General features: G+C 38.3%; 2 protein-coding genes across 3 annotated transcripts in view; one reads left to right on the forward strand and one right to left on the reverse strand.

Annotated features, from left to right (window-relative positions):
- Positions 1–14,583, reverse strand: part of ERLEC1 (endoplasmic reticulum lectin 1) — a 48,954-nt gene extending 34,371 nt beyond the window's left edge. Inside the window, exons 1-4 of the mRNA XM_043988009.1 lie at positions 14,244–14,583; positions 3,653–3,757; positions 3,061–3,141; positions 293–370 (exon numbers count right to left, since the gene is read on the reverse strand). Coding sequence (XP_043843944.1) covers positions 293–370; positions 3,061–3,141; positions 3,653–3,757; positions 14,244–14,465 — 486 coding nt within the window. The 5' untranslated portion in view covers positions 14,466–14,583. The remainder of the gene's footprint in view (positions 1–292; positions 371–3,060; positions 3,142–3,652; positions 3,758–14,243) is intronic.
- A 104-nt stretch (positions 14,584–14,687) lies between these two features.
- The window catches only part of ASB3 (ankyrin repeat and SOCS box containing 3), a 106,284-nt gene continuing 105,936 nt past the window's right edge, over positions 14,688–15,035 (forward strand). Inside the window, exon 1 of one of the 2 annotated variants that reach the window (XM_043988006.1) lies at positions 14,688–14,825. The gene's annotated coding sequence lies outside the window, so the exon portion shown is untranslated. The remainder of the gene's footprint in view (positions 14,826–15,035) is intronic. The other variant, XM_043988008.1, reaches the window with a different exon arrangement.

Raw genomic sequence — 15,035 nt, forward strand, 5'->3', positions numbered from 1 at the left:
TACTCTTCTTCAATTGAATTTGACAAATATTTATCATTGTACCTACGGCAGATTTTTGGCATTAGTTGAGTCAAGGTTTGGAGAAAGGAATGGCATAGTTTCTATACTCAAGCCTAGAAGGTGGATATAGCACATACAGAGATTACTCTGTATAAGTGGATATAGCACATACAGAGATTACTCTGATATAAGATGATAATTGCTTTTTGAGAAGTTCAAAACAGAGTGACTGAAGTTCAAATTTCGTTATGAAAATATGATAAAGTTTAATCATGCTTTAAGAAAAACATACTTGACCAGTTTCTTTTTCTTCATGATACTGCCGAATGTGTTTTCCATGACATACTTCATAAGTCCAATAAGATTCAATCTTTAAAACAAAACAAAAAACCCAACATATTTTAAAATTTTTAAAGACTGAAATTTTTTGAATTTCTATTTGACATTGAAGAATGATAAGATGGATAACTGATCAGCTGGCAACAGTTCATTTAATAGTATTTCCTGACCCCCCCCATTACATGTTAAAACAAATTTTAACATTCATTTTTTTAAAATGAGTTCCAAATGTGATTTAGAGCTTTTTTTTTTAAGTGACTATAGATACCTTTTATTTCTTCATCTGAAAACTGCTTGTTCATTTATCAATTGGGAAATCATTCGTAATCTTATATATTTGACTCAGTTCTCTATATAGTTTGAGGTCTGAAAGTGCTATTCTTGCTTTATCCTTACTGCTTTCCATCATTTCCCTTGATATTCTAGGTCTTTTATTTTTCCAAGTGATTTTTGTTATTATGTTATTGATCTCTGTGAACTATCCTCTTGGTAATTTGATTGTTATAGCACTAAAAGTATAAAACAATTTTGGTATGTTGGCATGGCTAAGCCATGAGCACTAAGTATTTCTCTAGCTATGTATATTGTTCTTTTGTTCTTTACAGAGTGTTTTATAATTGAATCTATGTAAGTCTTGCCTGCTTTAGAAGGTTGATACCCAGATATTTTGTGCATTTTGTGGTTATTTGGAATGGGATTTTTGTTTCTATTATAGTATCGTGTTTTGTTATTATTATATAGAAATGTTATAGTTTAAGAAATGAGGCCTTTATCAAAGACATTTGTTGTAAAAATTGTTTCCCAGATTTCAGCTTTCTTTCTAATTTTGGTTACACTGGTTTTATCTATGCAAAACCTTTTTAGTTTAATATAATCAAAATTACCCATTTTACTTTCCATAATGCTCTCATCTCATTTGGTTCTAAATTCTTTCCTTCTCCATAGGTCTGACAGGGAAAACTATTCTTTGTTCTCCTAATCTGCTTATGATATTACCTTTTATTTCTAAATCATATACCTATTTTGACCTTGTCTTGGTACACAGTGTTAAGATGTTTTTCTATACCTAGTTTCTGCCATACTATTTCTCAATTTTCCTAGCAGTTTTTGTCAAATAGCAAGTTCTTGTTCCAGAAGTTGGGTCTTTGGGTTTATCAAACACTAGATTACTATGGTCATTTACTACTATGTCTGTCTTGTGTGCCTAATCTATTCCACTGAACAATCACTCTATTTCTTAGCCATTACCAGATAGTTTTGGTGATTACCACTTTATAATATAGTTTCAGATCTGGTATGACTAGGATGGTCGCAGTTTAAATGAATGTTAAGTGACTGTTTCAGAAAAATATGACAAATCTCTCTTGAATTCTAAAGTCGAGTTTAAAAAAAAAAACCACCCATTAACTAATCATTAGCTAGCAGATAGTTTGATTCTTCTGGGATCTGTCACATAGTCACCTAGTTTAGAAATAATTTCTCAGCAATTAAAAATGTATCAAAAAGAATTTCTTAGGGAATACTCTACTTTAAGAAGTGAAATAATATGCAAATGTGAACCCAATATGAAGATATAAACTATAAAATACATTCAAGAAATAAATCAAAGGTTTTTTTTTTAACTTTGAAATTCACCAATAAGCAGTGTATAATTGGAAATACAGAATATCTATTGAGTGTAGTAGATAGGAATATTCCTAACTTCAGGCAATATATACTTAAATGTATTTCTGAAAGTTTCAAAATCCCTGGCTTCATTTAAGTCACAACTAAATCCCACCTTCTACAGGAAGCCTTCTTCAACCTCTCTTCATTAGTGTTTTCCCTTTTAAAATTTATCTATTTATCCTGTATGTGGCTTGCTTTGTATACATTTGCTTGTATGTTGTCTCCCCCATGAGACCGTAAGCTGCTCAAGAATAATCCTCGAGGATTGTCTTTTGCCTCTTTTTGTATCTCCAGAACTTAGTACCTGGCACAAAGTAATCTATTAATAAATGTTTATTGATTGATTAAATTTATACGAGTGAGCAATTTATTAAATGTCTGGTTATCTAGAATCACAGCTCATTTTCTAACAATACAGTACAACACATATTAACGTAGGAATAAACAAAGAATTTTTTTTATAATTAGGTGCCAAGTATTTCTTTTCTAACTATGTAAAATAAGGTTAAACAGAGAGATGTGGTGGGTAAACAGACAGTAGCATATTAATATATACTATAATTTGGGCATAGGAAATGATATAACGTAGTGGTATTAAATTTGAATAGAAATGGAGCTGCATATTGATTTAAAAAACTACAAATTAACATTATCTATGTTGTAGTTTTAAAAAATATGCTAAACATTTCCCAATTATATTTTAGTGCCTCACTGGGGAGTTTTGCCACAGCAAGTCTGACACACTCGGTAATAGGTATATTATTTAAGAGTGTTTGATTGGAATATGATGTTGGTTAGTTTTATAGAAAGAGCAATAGCTAATAGATGGATAGCTTGGTATCCATTTAATGTTAAGAGATCTAAAGGAATACCTCATGAACACTGACTAGATTCTCTGTAAAGGATTTAGAGGAAAATATGGACAAGCATCAAATAGGATGAGAAGGTGTGGATGGTTTTCAATTTGTACTACTGGAACTAACGGCCACACTGATGAGATCATGGATCTACTGAAGTTCTGAAATAAAGGTCAAATGAACAGAAAATACGTACCCTGTATGAACAACTGCTTTGTTTAAACAGTGGTTCCAATAAGTCACCTGGAGTAGGGCCTTTATAGTCCTTTTCTTCTTCCTGAAAGAATTAAGGTTTTACTAATTATTAGTTTTCTGTATTAAAGGATGGAAAGAGAGGGCAGAAGAGCATTCTAGGGGTGTGTGTGTGTGTGTATATAACAAACAAAAGCAGAGAAGTGAGAAAATCTGACTAATAAATGTCAGATTTATTAGTGATCTTTAATACAAAAAATGATCTTGTATTTAAAATTTTAAATACATATATTTAGTACATGTATATACATAAGTGGATTTGTATAAATATGTGTATTTAAATACATGATGTCCATTTTTTGTATTAAAGATCACTAATAAATCTGACATTTATTAGTCAGATTTTCTCACTTCTCTGCTTTTGTTACACACACACACACACACACACACACACACACACACACACACACACACACACACACCAACCCTAGAAACTCTGTTTTAAGGTTGAGTCCCTCTTAATTGGCATTAATTCTTCCAAGGAAGAACTTTAATATATGTGTTACATTACCATCAATACATTTATCAGAACTTACCTCATCTCCACTTGCTATAAGGGGGAGTATACATTTATATTTTTCTTTATCTATCGTTGTCATGATGACATAATTATCTTCTTTATAGAAAACACCAGAAGAAGGCTAGGAATATACAAAAATACCTAGATGTTAGTTTAAATTCTTAAGTGTATGAAACAAAATATAATTATAGTTGTAGTTTGTTCAAACTATTCTACTGTTGCAACTGATGTTTGTACATGTTTATGTTCTTTACATATTTGAAAGGAAAGTAGGATAACTAAAATACTGGATGGCAGAATCAAAATTTTAAAAGATATTTTAGGTTGGAATAATGTACTAAGAGAAGCAGTAGAATAAGTCCTGGATCTGGAGTCATGCTATCTGGTTAAACCTCAGCTTTGCTCTTTACCAGGTGTGTGATTTTGGAGAAGTCGCTTAACTTTTCTGGGATATCTGTGTCAACAGGTTATCACAACTTCATGAAATTTATGTGAAATGAACATGCATGTGGAACCCAGAGTTCACAATCCATACTGAAGTTTGCATGTGCATAACAGTAGGACAAAGGAAGGAGGAGGTACCAGAAATCTCTACTTAATGGGGCATAGCTTGAGAGGAGAGAAGGTGTAGTAAAAGTGGGAAAAAGACAAAGTCCCTTTAAAAGGGGAGGAGCAAGGCCATGGCAAAAGCCATATTCTTTTCCCTTGAAACTGCTAGTCTATGAAGATAAGATGGTCTGCTTATCTACAAGGGTCCCAGCTGTACAAGCAATTTTTCAGCTTAAGTGAAGATTGAATGGCACCTGTCTTGACTCCCACAGACACTCAGGGAGTCTAGCAGGATGTAAATAACACACTATGTCAGCTTGGGGGTGGTGACTACATCTTTGACACATTCAGGGCCTTTTGCATCCTCTGGGTCCAGAGTTTCTGGAAAAAATGGCAACTCAAAAAGACAAGTTCAGGGGACCCCTTAACATCTGAAACAAAAAGTGAGACTGGGGTCCAGTTTGGATTATGTAACATCTAATGTGCCTTTCGAATTCTAAATCTATGATCTCAAAGATGGAATTAACAGGGACAAATATGAATCTGATATGTCAGTTCAAAATATCAACCATACAAGCACAGAATGGGGGAGAATGAGTTTGATACTAGTTCAAATGAAAGAAAAACTTAGGGGCTTTGTTTGCTAACTCAAAATGAGTTAATGGTATTATGGCTGCTGACAACGTGGCCCTGAAGTCAACTTAACTTGTTTTCTTGAGTTGCCATATTTTTCAGAAATATACAGAAGGTTCAAAACAAGCCAATGATGAAGACCCCGTAAGCTGTCATAATATGGAACTATCAACCCTAACAGAACTCTTAGAGTGCCCTTGAAGCTGAGTCAGCCACAAACCTGGGCCCAGCCTATTTAACTCAGACTGACAGATGTTTTAGCTGGGATCCTTTCAGATAAGCAAAACATGCTCCCTCTGTGGTCTGGCAGTTCTCAAGGAAGGGGAGGGGTGGATGGAGCCAGTTCCCTTCCTGCCTCCCTGCTCCCTCTAGCTCCCCTCCTCCTTTCCTGCTCTCTTTCTCCTCCCATGCAACTTCCATTTGGGAGGGGATTGCCCTTCATTCCTCCCATGATACTTTCTCCATTTTTTGTACTCTTAAATACTGAAGGCTTTGCCTACATTGCTATGCTCCTTTGTACTCTGCATAAAGGGCTCCAACAACCATGTGTTTTGCTATATCTTGTAATAAAATAAGTTGCTACTCAAGTTTTTTGGAGTTGTGACTGTTAGTTGACACTGACATAAAGCTAATGCAATCTTAGGCTATATTAATAAAAGACGACATTTATGTAGCATGTTACAGCCTGCAAACCACAATGGAAACATTTCATCTGAGCTTTACAACTACCATGTGAAGTTGGTAGGACAAGTATTATTATCTCTATTTTACAGATGAGAAAACTGCAGCTAAGATAAGTTAAACAGGTTGCTCCAGCTGGGATATGAATCCAGGTGTTCTTGTCTCCAAGTCCAGGTCTTTATCCATTCACGATGCAAGTCACTATTCTAAGAAAAGCACAGTGTTCAAATCAGAGCAACAATCTGCAAGTACTATGTGTTGTTGGTCAGATATCTGAAGTATTGGGTTTGATTTAGTTGTGCAAAGAGCACTAGATTTACAGTCAGCTGATCTGGGTTGAAATCCCACTTTTGATACATTTCTTATGAGAACATTTAATCTCTTTGAACCTAAATTTCCTTATCTGTAAAATGGGGATCTTTGCTCCATCTACCTTATAGGATTGTTGTGAGGAAAGAACTTTTTTTTTTTGGCGGGGGATGGGTGGGTGATAGTTTCCCTATTTTTCACCCAGGCTGGAAGTACATAAAGCCTGATTCCAGTATTGATTGGCCTGGAAGATATAACCTGCTCCATTTTTCTGACCGGCTGGTATTAATCCATTATTTGACTAAACTTTTCAAGTCAGTCTCTTGGGTGATTTTGGTAATTGTTGGGAATGTCTCCTTATTAAGTAATGAAAATCAATGGAAAAATTATAATGCACATTACATAATTTGCTTTATAGCTCTACCTTGTTAGGATGTACTTTGTAAAGTGACAGATGGCTGTGAATTGAACATTTCTATAGCAATCCAAAGAGACGAAATTTCTGACTATTAAAAAAAATTATTGTTCAATAAGAGCTTATGTGTATAAACATTTTATTTAAATCTCACAGATTATTTCCCCTACTATCTAATGAATTTCAAAGAGAAATTTATCTTCAGAGGAATGGCTTAGTTTTATAAATTGGAATAAGTTCCATATATATCTTAGAAATGAGTCTTTTCATTGTTGGTGGAGCTGTGAACTGATCCAACCATTCTGGAGAGCAGTATGGAACTATGCCCAAAGGGCTATAAAGCTTTACATACCCTTCGACCCAGCAATGCCACTATTAGGTCTTCTTCCCAAAGAGATCATAAAAAAGGGAAAAGGATCCACATGTATAAAATTATTTATAGCTGCTCTTTTTGGGGTGGCAAATTGGAGGTGGTGGAAATTGAGGGATTGCCCATCAACTGGGGAATGGTTGAACAAGTTGTGGTATATGAATGTAATGGAATACTATTGTGCTGTAAGAAACGATGAGCAGGCAGATTTCAGAAAAACCTGGAAGGACTTGCACAAACTGATGATGAGTGAGATGAGCAGAACCAGGAGAACACTGTACACAATATCAACAACATTGTGTGTTGATCAACTGTGATAGACTTGATTCTTTTCTGCAATACAGTGGTCCAAGAGAGTTAGTTCCAAAGGACTCATGATGGGAAAATGCTCTCCAAATCCAGAAAAAAAACAAACTGTTGAATCTGGATGCAGATCAAACCATACTATTTCTGTTGTTTTTCTTTTTTGAGGTTTTTCCTTTTTGCTCTGATTCTTCTCTCATGATATGACTAATGCAGATATATGTTTAATGTGATTGTACATATATAACTGAGTAATTTAAGATTCTAAATGTGGATTCTAATGTGTTCCCCCAGTTTGGGGGAAACTGACTAAAAATCACTGATAAAACGAGTTTAGGTTTTTAAGGGTTTATTGGAAAATAGAAAGAAAAAGATTGAGAACAGAATTCTAACAGCCTGGCATTCCTATCTTTCCTCAAATTTCCTGTGAAGTCCTCTGCCGCCACCACCATCAAGTCCGGAAACCCCAAAAAAAAAGGCCAGCGCTCCCTGCGCAGGCTCCCTTTCCTCCGTCCTGTCTCCTCCCAGACCATAGGAGGATCCTCCAGTTGATTGGCTGGTAGACTTGATAGACAGCACCCATGAGCAAACGTCATTTCCTGACGCCAAGGAAAAGCCACAATGCTTCTGAGGCATTTTCCTCATGGTGGAGCTCTCCACAGCAAGTCTCCAGTAGGTGGCGTCATTCCAATCATTACATAACCTATATCAGATTACTTGTTGTCTTGAGAAGGGGGGTGGGAGGAGAGGGAGGGAGAAAAATTTGAAACTAGAAATCCTATAAAAACAAATGTTGAAAACCATCTCTAAATGTAACTGGAAAATAATAAAATATTTATATGGGAAAAAAAAGAAATGAGACTGTTATCTGAAAAACTTGCTGCCAAGATTCTGACCCCATAACCCCCATTTCCTGCTTCTCTTTTTAGTTTAACTGTATTGGTAATAAATACTATCTATTTTACCTCTTGTAAATGTCTCTCTCTCTCTCATTTGGTCATGAACTCTTCCCCTACCAATAGATCTGAGAAGAAATTTCTCCATGCTGCTCTGTTTATGATGTCACCCTTTATGTCTAAATCATATATCCATCTGTAGTTTGTCTTGATATATACAGTGTGAGATGTTGGTCTGTACCTAATTTCTACCAAACTGCTTTCTACTTATCCTAACAATTTTTGTTGAATAGTGAGGTCTAACCCCAATAACTGGTATCTTTGGTTTTATCAAACCCTAGGCTACTGTGCTCATTTGTTTCTCTATATTGTGTTCCTATCTACTCCACAGATTTTCCTTTCTATTTCTTCTCTAGTAATCAAATTGTTTTGATGATTACTGCTTCACTGGATAGAGTGCTTGGCCTGGAGTCAATGAATTCAAATCTGGCCTCAGACACTAGCTGTGACCCTGGGCCCTGGTCAAGTCACTTTCTCCTGTTTGCCCCAGTTTCCTCACCTGTAAAATGAGTTGGAGAAGGAAATGGCAAATCACTCCAGTATCTTTGTCAAGAGAACTGCTGAAACAACTAAGCAACAATGGGTACCACTAAGACTCTTTTTCTTGTACTTTTTAAAAAAGAATTTCCCTTGATATTATTGACCCTAAGTTCCTCCAGATCAACTTTATTATTATATTGGCTTGGCAGCAATCAATATTTTCCCAATTATTTAGATCTTTGTGTGTGTTAAGTTTTGTAATTGAATTAATATAACTCCTGTCTTGGGAGGTAGACTTAGAAGTATTTTATACTATCTGTAGTTATTTTAAATGTAATTTCTCTTGATATCTCTTCCTGTTGGATTTTGTTGGTAATATATAGAAATGCTGATGATTTGTGTGGGTTTACTTTATATTCTGAAACTCTGCTGAAATTGTTACTTCTTTAAGTTTTTAGTTGACTTTCTGCAAATATTAATTTTGTTTCCTCTTTGCCTGTGCATATTCTTTCAATCTTTTTTCCTTATCATTGCTACAGCTAGCATTTCTAGCACTATTCTGAATAGTAATGGTACTAATGTATATTCTTACTTTATCCCTGATTTTATTGGAAAGGCCTCAAGCTTATTTTTATTACAGATAATGTTGGCTCTTGTTTTAGATACTACTTACCGTTTTAAGGAAGGGACTTTATGTTTTTCTTTTCTTTTTTTTTTTTAATTTAAGTGAGGCAATTGGGGTTAAGTGACTTGCCCAGGGTCACACAGCTAGTTAAGTATTAAGTGTCTGAGGGCGGATTTGAACTCAGGTACTCCTGACTCCAGGGCCGGTGCTCTATCCACTGCGCCATCTAGCCGCCCCGACTTTATGTTTTTAACAGGAATGGGTGTTGTATCTTGCCAAATGCTTTTTCTGCATGTAGTGACACACTCATGTGATTTTGGTCGCTTTGTTATTAATATGGTCAATTAAGTTCATGGTTTTCTCAATATTGAACCAGCCCTGCATTCTCAGTAAATATCTAGCCTGGTCATACTGTCCAATCTTTTTGATCATACACATTTCCCATCAGCTACAATGCTTTTGGACATCTTTGAAACTCTCCATCATGACTTTCTTCCCCAGGAAAGTCATTATTGGGAATTTCATTATCTTGCAAGATTGAATCTGCCTCCTATTCATATCTTATCAGTACCCTTTGCTCCCTCCTCCCCCATTTGGACCCTATGACTGGAGGAAAGGGCTATGGGTAACTTCATTTTTCTTGTGGGCAGGGATTATCTTTATTTATATTTGTACCCAGAGAACTTAGCACAGTGTCTGGCACATGCTCACATAGTAGGTGATCAATAAACTAGTTTATTAACTGGTTGCTATAGCCTTCTTGCCAATATTATGTTCAAAATTTTTTGCATTAATATACATTAGATATATTAGTCTATTTTTCTTTCTTTGTTTTGACTCTTTAGGTATTGAGTCCATATTTGTGTCACAGAAGGAATCTGGCAGGGTCCCTTCTTACTTTTTTTTTTCCAAGAGAAAATTAAAGCTAAAGGGTTTGGGGTTGAGAGATATGGTTTAAAGCACAGATAAAAGGAAAAGAGTCTTACTATTATTAGAAACTTTACAAATGGAGCAAGTGACACTCATGAATGCTCATGAAAGGAAGATGAGAATGGCTGGAGAAACCTACTGTAAGCAATGAAGATATGATAGTTTATTTTTTTCTTCTCTCTCTCTCTTTTAACAATTACCCAAACGTTAAAACCCCACAATATAGTGGGGGCATTCATTGTAAACTATGACAAAATTGCCAAAGGTATCTAAAATCACTTTGGAGAACTATGAATCAGAGATTATTTAAAAAATAAATTAAATTGCTAAAGAAATTGCGAGAAAATAATGGGGTTTTGGGATTCAGAGGCCCCTGCTCAGGGGCTTAACCCAGAGAGCCTTACCTGACCTTTCTTAAGGCTAGCCCAGAGTCAGGAGAATTTCAAGGGAAATGTAGGTTGACCTTGCTGAAGTTACCTCACTCAAAATCACACCTACCCAAAAGCTTTTCCCCTCAGAGGGTCTGTCCTCCATACTCTGACATCAGCACATACAGTGCTGAACCACCTTCAAGTCCACTAAACCAACAGATTTGAATGATGCTAGCCAGGAAGCTTACGGGCTCTGACATGTTCTCTTTGCTTTGAACACTGAAGGAGGCAGGACACAAATTATTCTCTCTCCCCTCTTTCCTAGATAGGCCTTCTGATCTTTCTGAGCAATGTACTATCTCTTTACTAATATTTAATATGCTTTAATAAACGCTTAATGCCCCAAACTGGCACAGGAGCCTCTAATTTCTAAGTAGCTATGTATTAGAAACCCCAGCTATGCTTCCCTAATACTTGGGACAGAAATAGGGCAACCCCATATAATTTTAAATGCCACAGAAATGATTAAGAGGAATCAAAGATAGCTTAATGCATTTACTAGCACTAGCTCTTTTTTCCATATCCATTTCTTCCCCCTTCTTTTTGCAGCTGAGCAATGTCAGTTATAAGTAAAGAGTAAGAATTATTGGATACTTTAAAAAATGTATTAATTCTTGCGTTGAGGAACAAAGAAAAATAGATTTGCAGCAGAAAGGGATCTAAAGTTGACCTGGTCCAACTCTTATCATTTTATTGATGAGGAAGACCAACGAGATGCAATGACTTGTCCAAGATTAAACAGGCAGTAAGTGACAGGTGGGGACTCCATCCTTCTCTGAAAAACCTGGACAGAGATGGAATTCTGAAGCACCAATAGGGTAATGTATGTATAAAGAATATGGAACAGAACTAGATGCCCTGGTCCTAGACTTTGCCTACCACTGTGTGACCTTAGGGAAACCATTTTATTTCTTGTTGGTCTCATGAAAAATGAGGGAGGTTGGACAAATAATCTCCAATGTTCCTTCTTGCTCCAACATTCTATATATTAAGAAATATTACTCACACATCAAATATCAAAAAGGCAATACTGAAAATAAAGGACAGAGAAACAAAGTACAGAGAGTAGACAAATATTTTTGAATTTACATTAAATGACAGATACAAGACTGATGACATAATTGAAATTTCTTTTGGCCTAACTAACCCAAGACAACAACAATCTTCAAATAATCAAAGTTACAGAAAACCTGAAGGACAATGGAAATGGCTGCAAAATATTTCCAACAGTGATCCCTGTGCATGAAGGGGGGGGTGTTGGTGGTGGTGGTAAGGAAAGTACAACAGCTGCTTCAACAAACAACTGTTAAGCTTACTCTGTGAAAGGTACTGGGAACACAAAGATAACAAGAAAAACAGCCTCTGCTCTCAAGGAATGCAATTTTGAAAAAGGAGGTGGGCTGGTTTATACAGAAAGTTAACAGATGGACAAGATGGTTCTGTAAAAGTATGTAAAAAAACTGAAAAAGGCCTAGAGTAAGGCCTTTAGCACATTGGATAGACCCTGTGTGGGAGATCTATGGGAAAACATGCACAAGAACTGCATAGAACGAGAAGGTGTATCTAGTGAGTGGGCGATATGCACTGATGCAAGGAATACCTGCATCGATGAAATCATAGATGTACTAAAGAACTCATTCAATAGTATGTCTTCTTGTGTCACTAACACTGTAATAGAGGGATTCTCAAAGTAGAAAAAAAATTATTCCTCAGATAACCAAGGTCCACAATATAGAATAGGCAATAGTATGTATGATATGGTTTGAACCAGGAATAAACATTAAAAGTAGGGGCCAGCAAAGGACTATGTCTTTCATTCTAGGACCAGCAGAGCTGAGTTTATAGAGGCTAATTCCAGGTTGATCACAGGGTGATAAATGTTCAACCATACAATTCAAGACTAAATGTAGGCCTAAAGAGTTTGCAGTCTGTTTTGTTGGAGGGAGTCTGTACATTGATGAATTCACAGATCCTTGGAGCATTGAAGACTCTCCCACTGTTGAGTGTTTTGATTATTTTTCAGTCACTTCAACATTGATCATTCTTGGTCAGTTCAACACCAGTAACTTTTAGTTTTCCTCCAAGATTGTGAATGTGGAGTGTTCATAGGATCACACACAGACTTGGAAGGAACCTCAGCACTCATCTGTTCAATGCCTTATTTTACAAATGAGAAAACGGTGCCTCTGAGAGTTGAAGTGATGATCCAAATTCACAGTGCCAGTTAGAAAAACCAAGACCAGATCATTCATCACCTGATCTCTGCTCCAGGATTAAAAAAAAAAAACAAAAACTGTGCTTCCTTTTTTATATGTTATTGCCTTTAGGGGCATTATGACTGGAGACTGAGGGTGGTGGACAGTTCTATTGAATTTTCCAAAACAACTCTGGAGATCTCACTCTAGAATTTATATTGTTTATTTGTTAAAAACAAAATTTCTCTAATTCTGTTGAGGGCATAATCACCTTGTAGTCACCCAGTTTTATAACACTAGAGTCATTCCAGATTTTTTCTTTTTCACTCCTCCACATCCAATTAAGTATTTAATTTTTTTCAATCATTTCTGTATATCTTTCCAATCTGCCCTTTTCTCTCCATTCAGGAAGCCAACCTGCCTTTTCAGGTCCTTAACAACACCTCTCATCTGGAGCGAGCCTCCCAGTTGGACTGCTGACTTTTCTAATTTATCCTCTGCACAGCTGCCAAAATCATCTTATCATTCAAATCTGATCGTGTTACTCCCTTGCTAAAGAAACTTCAATGGTTCTCTTTCACCTCCAGGAAAATTCGAATTCCTCAGATGGCCATTAATGCCCTTCAAAATCTAGCTTCAGTCTACCTTTTAGGGCTTACTGAACATTATTCCTTAGTGGAAGAAAGCTAGGAATTCTGAGGTAGAGGTGAGGAAGGAATGCATTCTGGCTTGGAGTGCAACCTGGGCAAAGGCTAGGAGGTGGGAAGTGTGTTAAGGGGTTTATCTGCTCTTCCCCCTTAAAATTCGGTGTCACCTCCTACATAATGCTAGTGCAGGTCCTCTGTTGATTATCCCCAGTTTATCCTGTAAGACCCCCCAAGTATAAGGTGAGCTCCTTGAGAACAGGGGCTATTTTTTGCCTTTCTCTATATTCCCAGCACTTAACATAGTCCCTGGTATAGAGGAATTTAGAAGCTTACTGATTATTGATAGCCCGATCTTCTCCCCAAAATTATCCCGTATCTACTTATCTATTTACATGCTATATGTCTTCCCCCTCACCCCCAACCTCCCCACTATGATATCTCCAAAAGAGCTGAGATTACTTTTTTTTATTTTGTCTTTATCTCCAGCAACTAGCTCAATATGGCAAGCAGCAGAAGTTTAAAAGACTCTTGCTAGATGGACTCGAAGAGAAAAACTGCCTTTGAGGGCCTTCAGAAGGCCTGGTGGTATGTAAGGGTGAAGGGGAGTACGGAGGTTATTTGGGGGAACAGCTGTGGGCTACTGTCCAAGGAGAAGGCAGACGTGATACACACATGTATATATGAGATGACTACGTGTATATATGTATGTAGTCCCATACCAATGGGCTTTGGGACTCAGTTTACATTCACACTTGTGCAAGTATAGATACGCATATGTATGCACGCATACATGTTATACATATGTGTATTTAAGTATAGGTGTATATATACATGTGTATACATACGTATGTACGTATACAGTTTTGGGGGGGAGGGAGGTGTCTAGGAATGCTTCCCGGGAGAAGGTGGGAGGGTCGTGGTTGGGCAGCCAAGGTCCGTGCCTTCGGTGGCGGGTGTCTGTGCACACCTGTCAAAAGGCCAGAGAAAACCCGTGCCCAGTTAAAGGGAAAAGGACTTGCTAGCTTGGGGGAGCTGGGTGGGGGACGCTCAGGGGTCACCGTAGGGGCCGGCGCGGGCACTGACCAGGGAGAATTCGGTGCCGGGCCAGTTGACTCGGAAGGGGATGTCGTCACTGAGCGGAGGGAGCACTCGTCCGCCCCCGGACGCCTCCAGGAGCCCGCAGAGGACCAGCAGCACCGGCGCGCCCGGGACCAGCCTCCGTCCGCCACCGCCTCCTTCTTCCATCCTCCTCCGCCTCTTTCTCCAGCCGCCGCCACCGCCGCCGTCGCTGCCTCCTCGGCCCATAGAGAGGAGGCGGAGGCGGCGGGACTAGAGATCGCCCAGCGAACGGGAGCCCCAACCGCCGCCACGTCTCCTTCCGGGGAGCCCCTCGAAACCGCCTCCACCTCTCACTTTCGTGCGGTCGTTTCCGGGACAAACGGTCTATCAACATCCGGGTCTGCCTACGGAGGCCGAGAGGTTTTAATTACTCCCTTCCCCGCCTCCTCCTACCCCAGTGCTTCGAGGGTCGCGGTTCCAGTGCTGGAGCGGGCACTCACCCGCCGGTCTTGGCCCTACGGCGTGCGAGCCTAAGGGGCTTCGATTCCGGCTCGGGAGCCTTAGACAGCAATTGAGGAGGCCGTATAGCGTTCGTATTCGCCGTCGGTGAGTCCCACGGAGTCCCCGGCCGAGCTGCAGAGTTCTCCCGGAGGGCCCCAAGTATCTCCCGCCGTCGTCCCCGGCTTCCCCGCATCACTTCCAGCTTCCTTTGATTTTGTTTTATACTCGGGGGGCAGGCGTTGGAGGATTGTTATTCGGGGTTCAGAAAATTCAGGAAAAGTTAAGGATGTTGACTGTCACCTCAGTGTTCTCATC

Source organism: Dromiciops gliroides, chromosome 2, assembly GCF_019393635.1.
Source record: "Dromiciops gliroides isolate mDroGli1 chromosome 2, mDroGli1.pri, whole genome shotgun sequence".
Taxonomy (NCBI): domain Eukaryota; kingdom Metazoa; phylum Chordata; class Mammalia; order Microbiotheria; family Microbiotheriidae; genus Dromiciops; species Dromiciops gliroides.